The sequence below is a fragment of the Henckelia pumila genome, chromosome 2, assembly GCF_033568475.1.
Source record: "Henckelia pumila isolate YLH828 chromosome 2, ASM3356847v2, whole genome shotgun sequence".
Taxonomy (NCBI): domain Eukaryota; kingdom Viridiplantae; phylum Streptophyta; class Magnoliopsida; order Lamiales; family Gesneriaceae; genus Henckelia; species Henckelia pumila.
Genome location: NC_133121.1, coordinates 155,454,630 through 155,471,660, shown reverse-complemented (window position 1 = coordinate 155,471,660; position 17,031 = coordinate 155,454,630). Strand labels below are relative to the sequence as shown.

At 37.9% G+C, this 17,031-nt stretch overlaps 2 protein-coding genes across 3 annotated transcripts; both read right to left on the bottom strand.

Annotated features, from left to right (window-relative positions):
* Positions 1 to 8,224: 8,224 nt before the first annotated feature.
* Positions 8,225 to 10,341, bottom strand: LOC140878750 (uncharacterized). Its single transcript, XM_073282368.1, has 5 exons — positions 10,192 to 10,341; positions 9,886 to 9,955; positions 9,661 to 9,798; positions 8,623 to 9,168; positions 8,225 to 8,460 (listed from the first exon to the last, which is right to left on the bottom strand). The coding sequence occupies exons 1-5, from the start codon at positions 10,339 to 10,341 to the stop codon at positions 8,225 to 8,227; spliced, it is 1,140 nt and encodes a 379-aa protein (XP_073138469.1).
* An 864-nt stretch (positions 10,342 to 11,205) lies between these two features.
* LOC140877067 (uncharacterized) lies at positions 11,206 to 12,418 on the bottom strand. 2 transcript variants are annotated; one of them, XM_073280557.1, is made up of 4 exons: positions 12,129 to 12,418; positions 11,928 to 12,050; positions 11,482 to 11,743; positions 11,206 to 11,332 (listed from the first exon to the last, which is right to left on the bottom strand). In XM_073280557.1, exons 1-4 carry the CDS (start codon positions 12,393 to 12,395, stop codon positions 11,316 to 11,318), a joined length of 669 nt encoding a protein of 222 aa, XP_073136658.1. In that variant the 5' UTR covers positions 12,396 to 12,418; the 3' UTR covers positions 11,206 to 11,315. The 2 variants fall into 2 exon arrangements, with proteins under 2 accessions (XP_073136658.1, XP_073136657.1); XM_073280556.1 differs by having other exon boundaries at positions 11,928 to 12,418.
* Positions 12,419 to 17,031: the final 4,613 nt, after the last annotated feature.

Here is a 17,031-nt window from a genome sequence, read left to right as displayed (position 1 = left end):
AATATTATTTGTGACATATTTGTGCTTATACATGGGGCCTAAACGAGTTAGAGTCACCGGCGAGTCATCTTCTCAATGCGCGGCCACGACTCGTTCTTCCGCCAACCTCGCCGGGCACTTTGTCAATCAAGCGGCTCATGATCGCTACGATCACTCTAAGGTAAACCTCTCTCCCATTCCCGAGCATGGATTCATACTCGAATTTGGTGATAGTGAAGTCTTTTGATTTATTCAAGAACGTGGTTAGGATAAATTTTGCACGCAACATCCTCCCGCTGTCGTACCCATTGTCCGTGAATTTTATGCTAATGCAGCGGAGAGGACGGATAATAAGTTGTTTGTCCGGGGGAAATTGGTTTATTTTCTGCCCCAGGAGTTGAATTCTTTGTATGAGACGCCGGATGTCGATGATTCTCTTTATCAAAGCCTAAAACTCAACCCGGATTTGGAGTAATTGCTTGGCCAATTGGCCTATCCTGGAGCTGCATGGGTTGACCCTGTGTCTTCATTGAATTTTAAGGAGCGCTATTTGCATGTGGTTCCTGCCACATGGTATGATTTTTTGACTCGACGTCTGATGCCGATATTACATTCTAGCAAAGTCAGTCTTGAGCATGCTCTCGTCCTTTACGCTCTTGATATGGGGTGGCTAGTTAACGTGGGATTCGTAGTCCATAGCGAGATTCGCCAGTCGATTACTTCTACCGCTGTGGGTCTCTACTTTCCGATGGTCATCAATGCTTTGTGCATCCGTGCCAGGGTTTCAGTTCGTAATGACGAAGAATGGTTGCATCCTAAGCAACCAATAGACTCAGCCTCCTCGTCGCTCTCAAGCTGATGCTATCCGTGAGCTTACCGCCTTCGCCCATCATCAAGATGCATATAATACTATGGCGGCTCACAACTCGCAAGCTGTGGATGATTTTTTGAGGAATCTCACTTGGAATTTTGGCCTTGACCCGACTGCCGTTCCTGCTACTCTCCCATACCCGCCACCCTTCCCATTCCAGTATGCCGATCCTGTTCCTCCGCCCGAGATTGAAGAGGAGGATGCCGCCGACCACTAGACCGGGGGAGTTTTGTTTTTCTTTTTTGCATTTCATTGTGTTTAGTTCTTTGTTGTGCCTTGTGTTTTGAGTCATTGAGGGAAATGCTTCATTTAAGTGGGGGGGGGGGGGGGGGGTGTGGGTGCATTCATTCTGTTGCATTTGTTTTGATATGTTATTGCATTTAGTTTATGATTTGTTGTGTCATTGTTTGTGTGTCGTATACATGAGTTGAGGATGAGATTTTAGCCTATGATGAGTAATTGAGAAAAAATGAAATTTTTTTACAAATTTGTGCTTTTGATCAGATTGAGAAACCGTAGGTTGATTGTTGAATATTCTTAAGCACACATGTTTAACCGGTGAAGTGTAGTGATGTATTAGATATTGTGAATGTCTGTTGGACAATTGCACGACATTAGGTGTTTGTGGAACTTGAGAGTTCTTGAGTCTCGATGATTTAGTTGATATAGCATAAACACTCTTGGGGGCACCTTTTTGAATTTTATTTTATGCATTGTTGATATATTGACTACATCCGGGTTGCGAACAAGATGTTTGAAATCCTATTCGTCTTGTTTGTGGCTAAGTATGCGGATTAAATGAGGTTAAATCTTGAAACAAAAAATGATAATAAATAAATAATACCAATTTCATCCGGGCTTGGAATGTGAATGAAATTCTATTCACTATTTCATAGCTAAGTTTGCGGGTTTCATGGGATAGAAGTTCCATTTGGGCTATATACGAGGGGATTGAAATTCGAATCCTATCTAGTTATAGCTACATATGCAGTTAAATTTTGGAATTTTATTCAAGAGGGTTGTGTTGTGTTGATGGATTGTTGAGAAGAGAGTTCTTGATTGTGAGACTTACACTGAATTGTTTTAGGTCGGCGAACAGTCTTGACACTTTGTCTTTTGATGTTGGATGTAACTGGGATAACATTTCACACACACACGTTCGCATTCGATTGAAGGTGTATCATTGATGATCGAGAGAACATGTGCACTTGTTTTTATGGGAAGACTTTTCTGAGGCTATATTGTGCATGCTCGTCCTTGCTTTTGTGTTTTTGTTTGTTCTGTTTCATTCTGTTTTTGCATGACTTACTCGAGGGCGAGTAAAGAATAAGTGTGAGGGAATTTTATAGTTGTGTTTGTGTTGCATATGTTAATGTTATTTTGTTGTTGTTTTGCATTCGTTTACGTGTTTTAATTATGTATTTTGTTCGTATTGCATATTCTATGTTTGCATGATGTGTTTCCCGGTTTTGTGGTTAGGTTGTGTGTTTTGGCGGATACATGGACGGAACTTTGGAGCAATGGAAATGCTGAAATTATTCTGAAGAAAAGTGCTCGATCGATCTGCGATATTTAACCGATCGAGCGGGGTATGTCAATGTGAAGACAGTAGGCTATGGAAATCTTGACCGATCGATTTGCAAGATCCTGCCGATCGAGCGGTTGCCGTATTTTGAAAACAGTAAGATGCCATATTTTTGCTCGCTCGATCGGCAGACTTTAACCGATCGAGCGAGCGTCGCTGTTCGGGAAAAGAATTGTTAATTTTGGAAATTTTTTTGTTTTGGACTCTAGCTTTTATTAGGTTTTTTATTCTGTTTTTCAGGGAGATTTATCAGACTTTTGCATCTCTCTTTGGCGGCTAGGTTTTGTATTCCAACTTTCATCAAGATTTCTTCTTTTTCTTTTGAATTTTTCTTGAGTTTTTCATGAATCGTTGTAGCTAAACTTTAATACTTGGTTGAGGAAGACAAGCCCTTGATTTTGTTTATTCATGAGATTCGATTTTCATGCTTTAATTCTTATTGAGTATCAATAGTTGATTTGTTTTATTTCATGCTTGTATGTGAATTTTTCGGATTGACCATCTTAGGATTTTGTTATACATACTATAGCTAAATTAGAATTCAAATCCGTAATTGTTTGAACTATCTAATTTGCGACGCAACTACGTTTAATATTTTCTGCCGTTGAATTTGTTAAAGAAACAACTCTTGACTAGGCTAAATACAATCGCTGGTATTTGTATTATCTAGGTTCATCAGTTTTATTCGTTTAAATGCTACCTTAGATTTAAATTTAGATCACTGGTATTTTGGTTGATTTATTGGTAAGGGTTAATCTAGAACGCTGGTGTCTAATTAACTAAGATTAAGGTAAAACAGGAATTTGTTTTTCAATAATGAATATTTGATAGGATTAATTATTCTTAGGAATCGATGATTGAATGAATAAATATCAAGGGTGTAGTCGACCGATACCAAAGCTTGTTTCTTATTGATTTCTTCAGTTAAATTGCAATCTTGCATGATAGTGATAATATTTCTTTTTAATTGCTTAAATTTGCAGTATTTAATTCCAAAACTAAAAAAACCCCCTTTATTTTATTTAGAACACATTAAATTTCCCTTTCCTCATGGGAACGATCCCTACTCACACTATTATATATTTTTGGTTATCTGATTGAGTTGGGTAATTTGGGCGTGACGCGACTTAGCTCTACCAGAAGGAGAATGTAGTAGCCAGGTCTCATTTTATAAGATTAATTTGGTTTAAAATTTTTAGAATTAATAAAACATGATTAAGATATTTTAATTATATCAAATGGACCAATAAATCGGACCCATAATGTACAAAAATAGTTAATGGGTTTATTTGGGCTCGGGTGGTTCGGAAGGTTCGAACCCAATGCTTGTGGATTTTGGAGGGTCCGGAGTGATCGAAAGGGGCGAAGGAGTTCGGAATCTACGACGAGTTCGGAGCATCCAAACGTGATCGGAGCTTCCGATCATATTTAGGTCATGCGTTGTTTGACGTGTCATTGACGACTATTAAAACTTAGTTACTAAAATTCATGAAAATCCTAAGAAAAATTCAAAAGAAAAGATAAATCTGAGAAGAATAAGAAGGAAAACCTAGCCGCCAAGAGTATTCTTTACCTTCAGCCGTCTAAAACTGATTACAAGATCCCTAAAATTCGAGATAATATATTATAATTAAGGCTAGAGTCCCCCACAAACAAGTTTCCTTTTAAGATAAAATTTCCCAAACTTTGCGTCTCGCTCGATCGGTATAAATTTGCAGATCGTGTGAGAAGTCCTCTGATCCACATCTTCTTCTTTTCTCCTTGTGCCCGCTCGATCAGTGAAAAGTTGCAGATCGAGCGGGAAATTCTCTGTGTTGCATTCACTTCTCTCTCGCTGATTGGTGAAAAGCTGCAGATCAAGCGAGCACAGTTCTGATCAAGTTATTTTTCATAAAGCCATTTCCTACACAATAAACCCGGGAGCATGTTATGTAGATATGATGCATGGAATAAGAACGAAACTTAACTAAAACATGAACAGACACATGAATGTATGTAAAACAACAGTAAAATGACAATAAAATATGCAAATAAAACACAACTATCAAATTCCCCCATACTTAATCCTAGCTCGCCCTTGAGCAAGATATGTAAAAACAAAATTCAAACATAAAAAAAACATAAGCAAGAACGAATCATGAACATCATAGCATCAAAGAAGTTCCAATATACAAAAAAAACTTACGAGTACTCTTGATTTTCCACAATAAACCTTGATTTAAGTGCAAACATGCGTGTGTGTCATGTTATTTCAGCTACATGCAACTTCAAAAGACATTGTTTTAAGACTGTTCGTCGACCTATGACACCTCAGTGTAAGTATCAACATTAAGAGCCCCTTCCTCCCAACAATCCTTAAACAAAACACATCTCTCTTGAGATTTAATTACGCACCTCCGGATTTTGCACCCGATTTTCTTAAGCCCCAATAATTACCTGCCAACTTAGCTATAACTAATATAGGATTAAAATTTCAATCCCCTCGTCTATAGTCCGGATGGAGCTACAATCCCATTGAACCCCGCAAACTTAGTTATGGAACAATGAAGAGAATTTCAATCACTTTTCAAGCCCGGATGGAATTGTTATTTTAAAAAATTTCAAAATTTCACCCCATTTAATCCGCATACTTAGCTATGAACAAGGTGATTAGGATTTCAATCCCTTATTCATAGCCCGGATGGAGTTAATTTCAGTTTCACAAAAATTTTCACAAAAATATTTTAATAGGTGCGCTCAAGATCGTACATGTCACGTTATCAAAATCATTGGGATTCAAAAACACTATGAGGCTCCATAAACACCTATTGCCGTGCAATGGTCCAACAGACACAAACATTATCCAATACATCGCTACACTTTACTGGTCTAACATGTGTGCTTAAAATATTCACTACTCAACCTACGGTTTCTCATATCCAATCAAGAGCAAAAAAGTTTTTCACAAAAACTTCATTTTATTCAACTTCATATCATCATCGGCTATCAATTCCCATCGTACTTATGCTCACAAGACAAACACTAACAAACTAACAGACTACATGCAAACGAAATATATGCATATGACTCAACAATATGAATGCAAAACAAAATGACAAACAATGAATGTACCCCCCACACTTATCTAAAGCATTGCCCTCAATGCTCTAGCAAAAACAACACAAACACATAACACAAGGAACATAATGAAAATGCAAATGCAAATGAAAAACAAAACTCCCCTGGGTCAAGTGTCGGCGTTCTCATCCTCCTGAACTTCGGGCGGAATGACTAGAGAAGCATATTGAAACTGGAACGGCGGTGGATATTGGGGTGTGGCAGGGAAAGATGAGGCATCAAGACCAAGATGAGTGGTCATCCCTCTGATCACAGCATACATAGCTTGGAGGTGGGCGGTAGTGGCAGCCATGTACTCATTTTGATAAAGAGCAAATGCCGTGAGATAGTTCACAGAATCAACAGTGGAGCATCGAGACGTATGAGAAAGGCGAGTGGGAGCATGGCTAGATGAGGCTCGAACACCCTCCGAAAAATGATTTGCCCGGAATGCTTTTTTAGCATCAACAGTGGATTTATCCACATGACGCATTGGTTGTAGCCACTTCTCGTCTCCTCGGGTTCGCACACCCGCATGGATACACAACTCTTAAATAATCTTCGAAAAGAAAAGGCCCAACAATGCAGAATATATCGGCCGCCGGATCTCGCTGTGGATGACTCGGCCCACATTAATCTCCTAATCCATATCAAGAGCATATAGAAGCAAAGCACGGTTGATAGTAACATCACTGGTATGCAAGATAGGCATCAATATTTTTGTCAGAAAGAAATACCAAGTAGCTGGTTCCACTCGTAAGTAGCGCTCGGGAAAAAAATAAAAATTGACAGGGTCATGCCAAGACACACCATCATAGCACAGTTGGGCCAACCTCGTGAAAATCCAGGTCCTCTTTGAGACTCTGATACAAACTATCATCTCATTCATTTTCATTAAACGAAACCAATTTGCCTCTAACATAGGCTTTCCCATCCTCCCTTTCCGTGGCATTTTCATAAAATTCATGTACAAGGGGTACAATAGCCGCTTTAGGTTTTTTACAAATTGTATCCAAACCACGGTTTTCAAGATCAATAGCAACCCAGATCTCACGAAAAGAAGTTCAATGCCTCATTCCGGAATAGGAAAGCGATGTAATTTGGCGTGATCATACCTGTCGCATGCCGCTTGATTAACAAATTTACCGGCAAGACCCATAGAAGAAGTAGGTGCCGCGGAATGTTGGGAAGAAGATCCCCTAGTAAGACGAGCTCGTTTCGATTCCATAGTAGCAGAGGTAGATAGGCCGAGTGAAGTGCAAGAACAGAGGTGATTTCTGGCTCTCGGAGAAGCAGGAGCAGTGGAACTCTGTGGCGTGCGTGACTCGAACAGGGCAGGAACAGGACTGATAAGGACTGCGGAAATCAGTAAGAACTTGGTGAGAACAAAGAACAATGATCGGCGATGGTGGTTTGATGCTCAGGGAAGGCTGCCGAACGGAGAGCAGGAACAGGGCAAGATTACAGCGACGGGAATCCGGAGGAAATCGGCGGAGAAGATGGTGAAGAGATAGAGTTAAGTAGCATCAACGATTCCCTGCGATTGAAGAAAAAAATTTGTGATATGATGATTTTTGGGGGTTAGGGCTTTAGGGGTTCACGAGAAGAGGAAAGAAAGAAGTGGGGAGGGAAATTAAGAACGAAGCAAATATATCGGTCCCAGATAAATTCTCGCTCGATCGGTAAAGAAATACCGCTCGAGCGAGACAAAAATGTTGTTAAAATCAGAAAAGGTTTCGCTCGATCGGTAAAAATTTACCGCTCGAGCGAAAAAGAAAAACCAAAAAAAATTGAATGCAAGAAAAGTTTTCGATCGATCTGTACAGAAGTACCGCTCGAGCGAGACAAAATTTATATCCCAATCCCAAATCCAAATAGATTTCCACTCGATCGGTAAAAAAGTACCGCTCGAGCAAAAATTCTTATTTTATAAAAATTTTCGGAAATAAGAAAAATAACCTATAAAATTTTAAACTCAGAAAAACAAACGAAAATAAGAATTAATATCTAAAATAAAGGAAATAACACTGAGTTGCCTCCCAGTAAGCGCTAAATTAACAGTCTATAGCTCGACTGTATGCTTCGGTATACTCAAAGTCTTGTGGGTCTTTGAGTTCCAGTTCATGCACATCCTCCACTTCTTTTTCTTGGACTCTATCATAATAATGTTTCAGTCTGTGTCTATTCACCTTGAATATCTTTGAAGTTTCCACGCTCTGAATTTCAACTGCACCATGGGAAAAGACATTAGTAACAACAAACGGACCAATCCATCGTGAACGCAACTTACCTGGGAATAACCGAAGGCGTGAGTGATAAAGAAGAACTTTCTGACCAACTTCGAATTCCTGTCTAGAGATCATATTATCATGGAATGCCTTCATTTTCTCTTTGAAAATCTTTGAACTCGCATATGCTTCATTGAGTATTTCTTCTAATTCTTGCAACTGTAGCTTCCTATGCTCCCCACTCACATTCATCTGCATATTGAAGTTCTTGATTGCCCAATAGGCTCTGTGCTCCAATTCTACTGGAAGATGGTAAGGTTTCCCAAAAATAAATCGGTATGGTGACATGTCAATCGGTGTTTTGTATGCACTTTTGTGGGCCCATAATGCATCATCGAGTCTCTAACTCCAGTCTTTCCTCGTCGGATTCACTATCTTCTCCAAAATAGACTTGATTTCTCTATTTTACACTTCAGCTTGACCATTGGATTGCAGGTGATATGCATTAGAGACCTTGTGTTTGACATGATATTTATTCAATAAACTTGCCACAGTCCGGTTGCAAAAGTGAGTTCCTCTATCGCTTATGATTGCTCTTGGAATCCCGAATCTAGAGAAAATATGATGCTTGATAAAATTTGCAACCACTTTTGAATCGTCAGTACGGGTGGCTTTAGCTTTCACCCACTTCAAGACATAATCTACAGCAATTAATATGTAAATATATCCAAAAGAACTAGGAAAAGGTCCCATGAATTCGTTGCCCCATACATAAAAAAATTCGCAAACGAGAATGGGGTGTTGAGGCATCTTCTTACGTTGGGATATATTAAATGTCTTTTGACATTGAGCGCACGACTTACAGAAAAAGTAAGCATCTCGAAATAGGGATGACCAGAATAATCCACAGTCTAGTACTTTCCTTGTCGTTCTTTTGGCTCCAAAGTGACTGCCACAAGCGTAAGAATGACAAAACATGAGGATAGAAATCACCTCGCCTTCAGACACACATCTTCTTATAACTTGATCAGCGCAATGTTTCCACGGGTAAGGGTCATCCCACACATAGTACTTAGCATTACTTTTGACTTTATCTTTTTGTGCCTTAGAAAAATCAGAGGGAAACCCATGAATAACTAAATAATTGACAATATGTGCGTACAAGGGTAATACCGTGCTCCCAGAAAATAGTTTCTCATCAGGAAATTCATCTTTCAAGCACAGTTCATCATCAATGTGGACTAAAAGGCTCAAGTGATCTGCCACTTTATTCTCTATTCCTCTCTTATCCTTGATCTCCAAATCAAATTTTCTTAGGAGCAGTATCCATCGTATTAACCTTTGTTTAGCCTCTTTTTTCGCCATCAGAAAGCGAAGAGCTGCATGATCATAATAAACAACAACTTTATCTTTAAGTAAATAAGATCTAAACTTTTATAAAGCAAAAACCACAGCTAAAAGCTCCTTTTCAGTCGTTGAATAATTTCGCTGGGCATCGTTCAGAATGCGTGAGGCATAAATGATGGCATGCAATGCTTTCCCAACTCGTTGTCCCAATACTACTCCTACTGCGTAGTCGCTAGAATCACACATAATTACGAATGGTTCACTCCATTCAGGTGGTTGGATGACACGTTCAGTGGTCAGTGAGTCTTTCAATTTGTCAAAAGCATTTTTTCATGCATCATCAAACTCAAAAGTGACGTCTTTTTGCAATAGCTTGCACATGGGTGATGCGATTTTTGCAAAATCCTGAATATATCTCCTATAAAAACCTTCATGTCCAAGAAAAGAACGCACTTTCTGCACACAAGTGGGATAAGTTAAAGACTGAATGATATCAATTTTTGCTTTATCTACCTCAATACCCTTAAAAGAGACCACATGACCCAAAACGATACCTTTCCCAACCATAAAATGACATTTTTCAGAATTCAATACAAGATTTGTTTCGACACACCGTTTTAGGACAAGGACAAGGTTAGACAAGCACTTCTCAAATGAATCACCATAGACAGTAAAATCATCCATGAAAACCTCTAATATGTGATCAATAAAATCAAAGAATATGCTAACCATACACCGCTAAAATGTGGCTGGTGCGTTGCAGAGTCCAAAGGGCATACGCCGAGAAGCAAAGGTGCCAAATGGGCAGATGAATGTTGTATTTTCCTGATCCTCCGGTGAAATTGCAATCTGAAAATATCCAGAATATCCATCAAGAAAACAATAGTAAGAATGACAAGCTAATCTTTCAAGCATCTGATTAATAAAAGGTAAAGGAAATAGTCCTCTCGGGTTTCAGCATTCAATTTCCTATAATCAATACAAACCCTCCACCCATTTTGAATTCGGGCGGGAACCAATTCGGCATTCTTGTTCTTCACTACTGTAATTCATGTCTTCTTGGGAACCACTTGGACAGGGCTAACCCACTTGCTGTCGGAGATAGGATAAATCATTCCAACTTCAAGAAATTTGAGGATTTCTTCCTTTACCACCTCCATCATGAGTGGATTCAATTTCCTTTGCGGCTGACGCGTGGGGTTAGCTCCTTCTTCCATCAAATCCTGTGCATACATGTGGAGGGACTAATTTCTTTGATGTCTGCAATAGTCCATCCTATAGCAGTCTTGTGCTCTTTCAAAACCTGTATGAGTTGCTATTCTTGTTCGTTTTCCATGTTGCTCGAGATGATAACTGGTAATGTTTTCCCTTCTCCTAGGAAACATATTTGAGATGCTTGGGTAAAGTTTTCAACTCAATTACTGGTGCCTGTAAAACAGGTGGAAGACGCCGAGTATTAGGGATTGGTAAAGAGATATAGGAAAGATTACCTGATTAAAGTAGCTCAGGGGTATGATTTAGAGTGAACACGATTTCTTTCAATCTCAAATTAACACACACTTCATCGCTTTCTTCCAAAATGGGTGCTACAATAGCCACCTCTAACTCATCTTTTCCTGCAAGCTCAAAATTTTCTTGTGCCAAGTAATCCACAATATCAACAGAGTATACACAGTCGTCACCATTAGGAAATTTCATGGCATCATAGATATTGAATTTAACAACCTCACCATCAAATTCCATAGTAAGTGTGCCACTGTGAACATCAATTTTAGTCATCGATGTTTTCAAAAATGGTCTTACTAACAGAATATGACTATTATGATCACCTTTTTTCATGTCAAGTACATAAAAATCAGCAGGGAATACCAGGTTATTAACTTGCACTAACACATCTTCAACTACTCCCCTAGAATATGCATTAGACCTATCAGCCAATTGTATAAAAATTCCAATTTTATTCAAAGAACCAAGTTTCAAAGATGCATAAATAGAATACGACATGACATTGATTGATGCTCCAAGGTCTAACATGGCCTTTTCAAGTCTAACATTTCCTATCGTACATGGAATATAGAACATACCTGGATCTTTGAATTTTGCAGGTAATTTTATTTGTATCACAGCAGACACATTCTCTCCCAACTCCACCTTTTGACACCCTTTCAACGTTTGTTTCCTTTTGGCAATGCACAATTCCTTCAAAAACTTAGCATAGCGAGGTACCTGCTTAATATCATTTAACAATGGAATGTTTACCTCACATATACAAAAAGTGTCATAGATTTCCTTGATTCCCTAATCTTTTCTAGACTCTTTCAATGCTAAGGGAAAAGGGGCTATAGGTTTATACTCAGAGAGAAGAGTAAACTTACCTTTTTGCGTGTCTCCTTGAGTTAGTTCATTGTCATCCATCTTCATCTCTTCATTCTGTTCATCCTTTGATGACAGATTAACTATATTTTCTTTGACTTCCAACTCCTTTCCATTCCTTAGAGTGATTGCGCTTGCATTATCCCTTGGGTTCGGGACTGTTTGAGATGGAAAAGTGCTAGAATGTTGTGCTTCCAACTTGTTGATTACAGTTGCGAGCTGTCCCACTTGGGTGTTCAAGTTTTGGATACTTGCTCGAGTTTCCTGTTGAAAATTCAGAGTATTAGTTGCAAGATACTTAACTATATTTTCTAGAAACTCACTAGGCGCTGGAATTTGGGGACGCTGCTGTTGTGGAGGATACGGTGGCCTGTAAGCTTGATTATTCGATTGTGCATGAGGTCCAGGTTGATTCACTAGATTGTACGTGTTGGAATAAGGATCATACTTCCACTATGGTGGTCCATGAAATCCTCCAGTAGCATTTACTTGTTCGACCGATTCCTCTTGAAGTGTGGGACACATCAGTTGCATGTCCCATTGCAGCGCAGATTCCACATGCCTTTGCAGTCTGTTTATTCCCTACAGTCATTTGATGCACAAGAGATGTCAGTTCAATCAATTGTTGCTCAAGGGAAGAAACATTTACCTTGTTATTCCTTCTGGGTGCAGGATCACTTCTGTTAGTGCCAAATTGCTGAGAATTGACAGCCATGTTCTCGATTAAGTTCCTAGCATCTCGGGGTGTTTTGTCCACAAAGACTCCTCCACTGGCTGCATCCACCATGCTCCTGTCATGAGGCAACAAACCTTCATAGAAATATTGAATCAAGAGGTTTTCACTTATCTGATTTTGCGGACAGCTAGCACAAAGATTTTTGAATCGCTCCCAATACTCATGAAGTGACTCCCCCATATGTTGCTTGATGTCGTAGATCTCTTTTCTAATATTCGCTACTCTAGAAGCTGGGAAATACTTCTCCAAAAAGATTCTCTTCATCTCTGTCCAGGTTGCGATAGAGCCAGGAGGTAGATAGTATAGCCAATCCTTTGCATCATTCTTCAAAGAAAAAGGAAAAGCTCTCAATTGAATCTGTTCTTCTGTTACTTTATGTGGTTTATGCTTGTGCATACCACGTGGAAATTTATCAGATCTTTGTGGGGATCCTTACCTGTAAGATTATGAAAAGAAGGCAAGAAGTGTATTCGCCCAGATTTTAACTTGAAAGTAGCATTAGCTTTTAAAGTAGGGAAAGTAATGCATAAGGGCTGCTGATTAAGATCGGGGGGTTCCAAGATGTCTCAAGATTAGATTTGAGTTTGCAGTTATTTCTTATCTAGGATCTTCAAGTGGAATCTCTTCTTCTTCAAGTCTCCTTCGAGCTTCTCTTTGCCGTTGGTGAAAAGTTCTGTCTATCTCAGGATCGTAGGATAATTCTTCTTGAAACGACCCTAACCTCTAAACTAATTAAATAGTAAAAAAAATACGGATTTATAAAAATTTTGCCATGACTTGTTTGAAAGTAAACAAAACCACCCTGACCCACAAAGCAATTCTAACATAAAGAAATAAACGTCCGATAAAAATCCAAATTTGCGATAATCATAAAAATTCAAGCACAGGGAAAACACATCCTGGCTAATGCTGAAAGTTCTCAAAATAACACTCTTTATTTCAAAACAGAGTCTTATGCGGAAACATAAAAGTAGCAATGGTCATAGGGCCTTGCACCACCGGCGACCTCAACCCCGAGGATCCTGCCCCTCGATCCCTAGATACTCCTCCTCACCTGAGGATCAAACAAGCATAGTGAGTCTAATGACTCAGCAAGTATAAACAGTGTAATAACAAGGGTTTGAAAATACCTGCAGTAATACTCAAAGTACTGTACATAATATACTTTGCAACTTAAACTGAAAATATGCATGATAAAGAGAATGAGACAACCCGTAAATAATGAACTCACGCCAACTCACGCTATGAGACTTTTGATCTTTCCTAACTTAACATGAAACTGAACTTGAAACTGAAACACGATACTTTCATAAACTTTCCTTAAACTTTACTTTCTTTTCTGAGAACTTAGTTCATTGATTGTGACACTTTCTTTAATATTTTGATCGATCATGGCTGCAGTGCACTATGCCGGCAAGGAAGTCAAGATTTCTCTCAACCCCTCATTGCCCCTCTATGGTAAGGAAACCGAGATTTCTCCCAGCCCCTCCTTACACGTCTGATTTGGTAAGGAAACCAAGATTTCTCCCGGCCCCTCCTTACACGTCTGATTGGTAAGAAAACCAAGATTTCTCCCGGCCACTCCTTACACGTCTGGGTGGTAGGAAAACCAAGATTTCTCCCGGCCCCTCCCTACACGTCTAAGTCACAAATCAATTCACTTTCTTTTAATACTTTTCTTTCGAGACGAGAACTCATGCACACGAATATGAAACTTTAGGGAATGAAACCCAACTAAAAAATATGGATGTTAGGTGGGTCAGTGGCTGCCCTTAGGTGAACTATCCAAACTTTAAGTCTAATTCTTACAAACAAGGCATAACCCTAGCAATCAAACCGAAAAGCCCATAACTCAATCTTACCTTACCCGAATTCGACCCCGCTCGAACCGACACTCTCCATACACTACAAACAACCCTTAGAACCAGATTGTATCCTCATTTGATAGCCTATGCAACTTGAACACAAACCCAATCCGGACAGCCCACTTTTGCTCACAAAATTCTGCACCGACACCTAAACTTCAAAAATCCATAACTTATTGAAATCTTATCCGAAACGAGCCCATTTTATATCGACGCGACCACAACATCCTGAACTTTACCAAGGACTAGCCATAACCCTGCCCAGACCTCGGCCAAAACCTCCCCTACCCCGAAATCAGACTGCTCTGCCCAAGACAAATTTCACCCTACACACCTCTACCTTGAGAGAACACCCCCAAGACTTATTCTCTTACCTTCCCTTGCTTCCAAACCACCAACCTACTCAAAACCAACCTAATGACCTCTCTTGGGACTTAAAACAAACACATAGGCAGCCCTTCACCACACTTCAACACCACAATTCAAAAATATCAAGATTATGCATCAAAAAGCCTCCAATTCATGAGTAATCGATCAAGACCAATTGTCAAACAATAAATTACAATTATACACCTCAAAACAGGCCTCAAATGATGCAAAATTCGAAATTAAAATAGCATGTACCTCTGAATTTTCGAAAAATAACAATTGTAACCCAGACCCTACATGCCTTCCATCATAAATCATCATGTAACTCTATAAAGTCTAAAGCAACTTCAAATTTCGAAAATCACAAGGAACCCTACTGAAAATAATGTAAAATTTGAATCCTACAACTCCAAAATACAAGGCATTTCGAATTTAAACAAAGGATTAGCATAGAAACATAAATAGCTTGCTAGAATGCCCAAAGAAGTGTTTATACTTGCCTTCTTGATTTTTACCCAACCAAAAAATGAAAATGAAGGAGGAGAAGGGCTGGACTTCGAACTAAGGGCAAGATACACCTCCCTTGGAGGTCTTCCAGTGACGATAGCGGCGGTGGAGGGCGGCAGTGGCAGCTAGGGATTGAGGGAGGAGGAGCCGAAGGGTTTGGAGAGGAAATGGGAGGGGTGGGCGGCTACTTGGAGAAAAAGGGGCTAGGGTTTGTGTTATGTTTTGTTTTAGGTTTAAAATGTTGAGTGTGTAGTGTGTACATGTGTGTGTATGCATAGGTGTAAGTAATTAAAAGTAGGTGTGTGTGCGCTTTTAAAAGTACAACTTATAGTATAACTTTGTAGTACAACTTTTCCTACTACTTACACTAATAAAATTCCTAAGTTTAAAAACTTCTAATCAAAAGTATTAAATTGGGTTTTTACTAATCCGAATTTATGAAAATTCTAATTTTTGAAAAAAAGTCAAAGGATAAACCCAATATTGTAATACTAAGGAAAATGATTTCTGATACCCGAAAATTGTTAACCTTTGAATTCCCTCCTAAATTTTCCTCTCACCTCCCTATTAAACTTTTAAAGATAGAAATTCTTGGAATTTTACCGCCTAAATCCACCATCGCCAAACGCCGGAACCGGGAGTTACTGTCTCAAAAATTTTAATAATAAAGAACTTAAAATATTTGAGCACTTAAACTTTAAAGGAAAATTAAGCAATTAAAATCAAGCAATTAAAATCATAATTATTAAAAAAGAATTTTAGACACTATCTTAGGAATTAAAATCAAAACTTTAAATATTTTAATGTCACGGTAATAAATGGAGTATTTTATATAATAGCAGAGCGATTAAAATAATTTAAACAACCAGACGAACGTTTAAAATTAATTTAAATAAATACACAAGCGGTATAAAAACATTTAAAACGACTTGGATAGTTAAAAGTATTTAAAATAAATACGCTAGACAATTAAAATAATTTAAAATAACTAACCGCTAAACTTAAGTTATTTAAAATAAATAAGTTGGGCAATCAAAAGTATTTTAAATAAATAAGATAAATAGTTAAAATTATTTAAATGAATAAACTAAACAATTAAAATCATTTAAATATGCAAGCTTAAACCTTTAAAATATTTAAAGCAATTTAAATTGCGCAATAAAATTATTTGGACAGATAAACTTAAACAATTAAAAACATTAATTAAATAGTTAGTAAAATAAAATCATTTGAATAAATATTAAAAATATTTATTAACACATAATTCACATAAAGAATTTAAATCAATTAAACTTAAAAATAATAATCCCAATATTTATTAAATTAATTCATGCGATTTAGTAGATTGAATTCTAGGCGTCACACCTCTTCTGAAGATTCACCTGAAAACATGAACGACCAGAGAAGTACTAACAGAAAAGAAAGAAAGAAAAAATTAGTATAAAACAAAATAACTAGAACACAAATAATTTAAACACCGTCCCCGAAAATGGCGCCAAAATTTGGTAGCGCTTAGTCGTATCGCGCCAAAATTACCTAACTCAACTCAGATAAATAAAATGTAGTAGAGATAGTAGGGATCGTTCCCACAAGAAAAGTTAATTTAATTGCGTTCTTAAAATTACTGAAAATAAATAAAAAGGGGTTTTGGATTTTCAATTTAACTACTAATAATTAAAAACAAATTAAACTAAATTTTATTAACTAGCATGAAATATTAGGATTTGAACGAAGAAATCAATTAAAAAACAAACCTTGGTATAGGTAGACTACACCCTTAAAGTTATTCACTCGATCATTGATTCTCTAAAAATAATTAATTCTCATTGAATATTCATCATTGTAATTTTAATTCTCATCTCACCTTAATTTTAGTTAATTAGACACAAGAGTTCTAAATTAACCCTTACCAATAAATCAATCAAGATACAAGCGATCAAGATTTAAATCTAAGGCAACATTCAAACTAGTAAAATTGATGAAGCTAAACAATACAAAAACAAGCAGTCGTATTTAATCTAGTCAATTGTTGTTCCTACGAATTAACAAATTCACAAGCGAAAATTATTAATCAT

Coding starts and splice junctions, on each gene's coding strand:
- LOC140878750 (XM_073282368.1), bottom strand. CDS start 10,341: ATGTATGCACAGGATTTGATGGAAGAAGGAGCTAACCCCACGCGTCAG. Junction 9,956..10,191: donor CTATCTCCGACAGCAAGTGG/GTTAGCCCTGTC, acceptor GGATATTTTCAG/ATTGCAATTTCACCGGAGGA. Junction 9,799..9,885: donor TGGCACCTTTGCTTCTCGGC/GTATGCCCTTTG, acceptor ATCACATATTAG/AGGTTTTCATGGATGATTTT.
- LOC140877067 (XM_073280556.1), bottom strand. CDS start 12,395: ATGGGGGAGTCACTTCATGAGTATTGGGAGCGATTCAAAAATCTTTGT. Junction 11,744..11,927: donor CATGGACCACCATAGTGGAA/GTATGATCCTTA, acceptor AATTTTCAACAG/GAAACTCGAGCAAGTATCCA.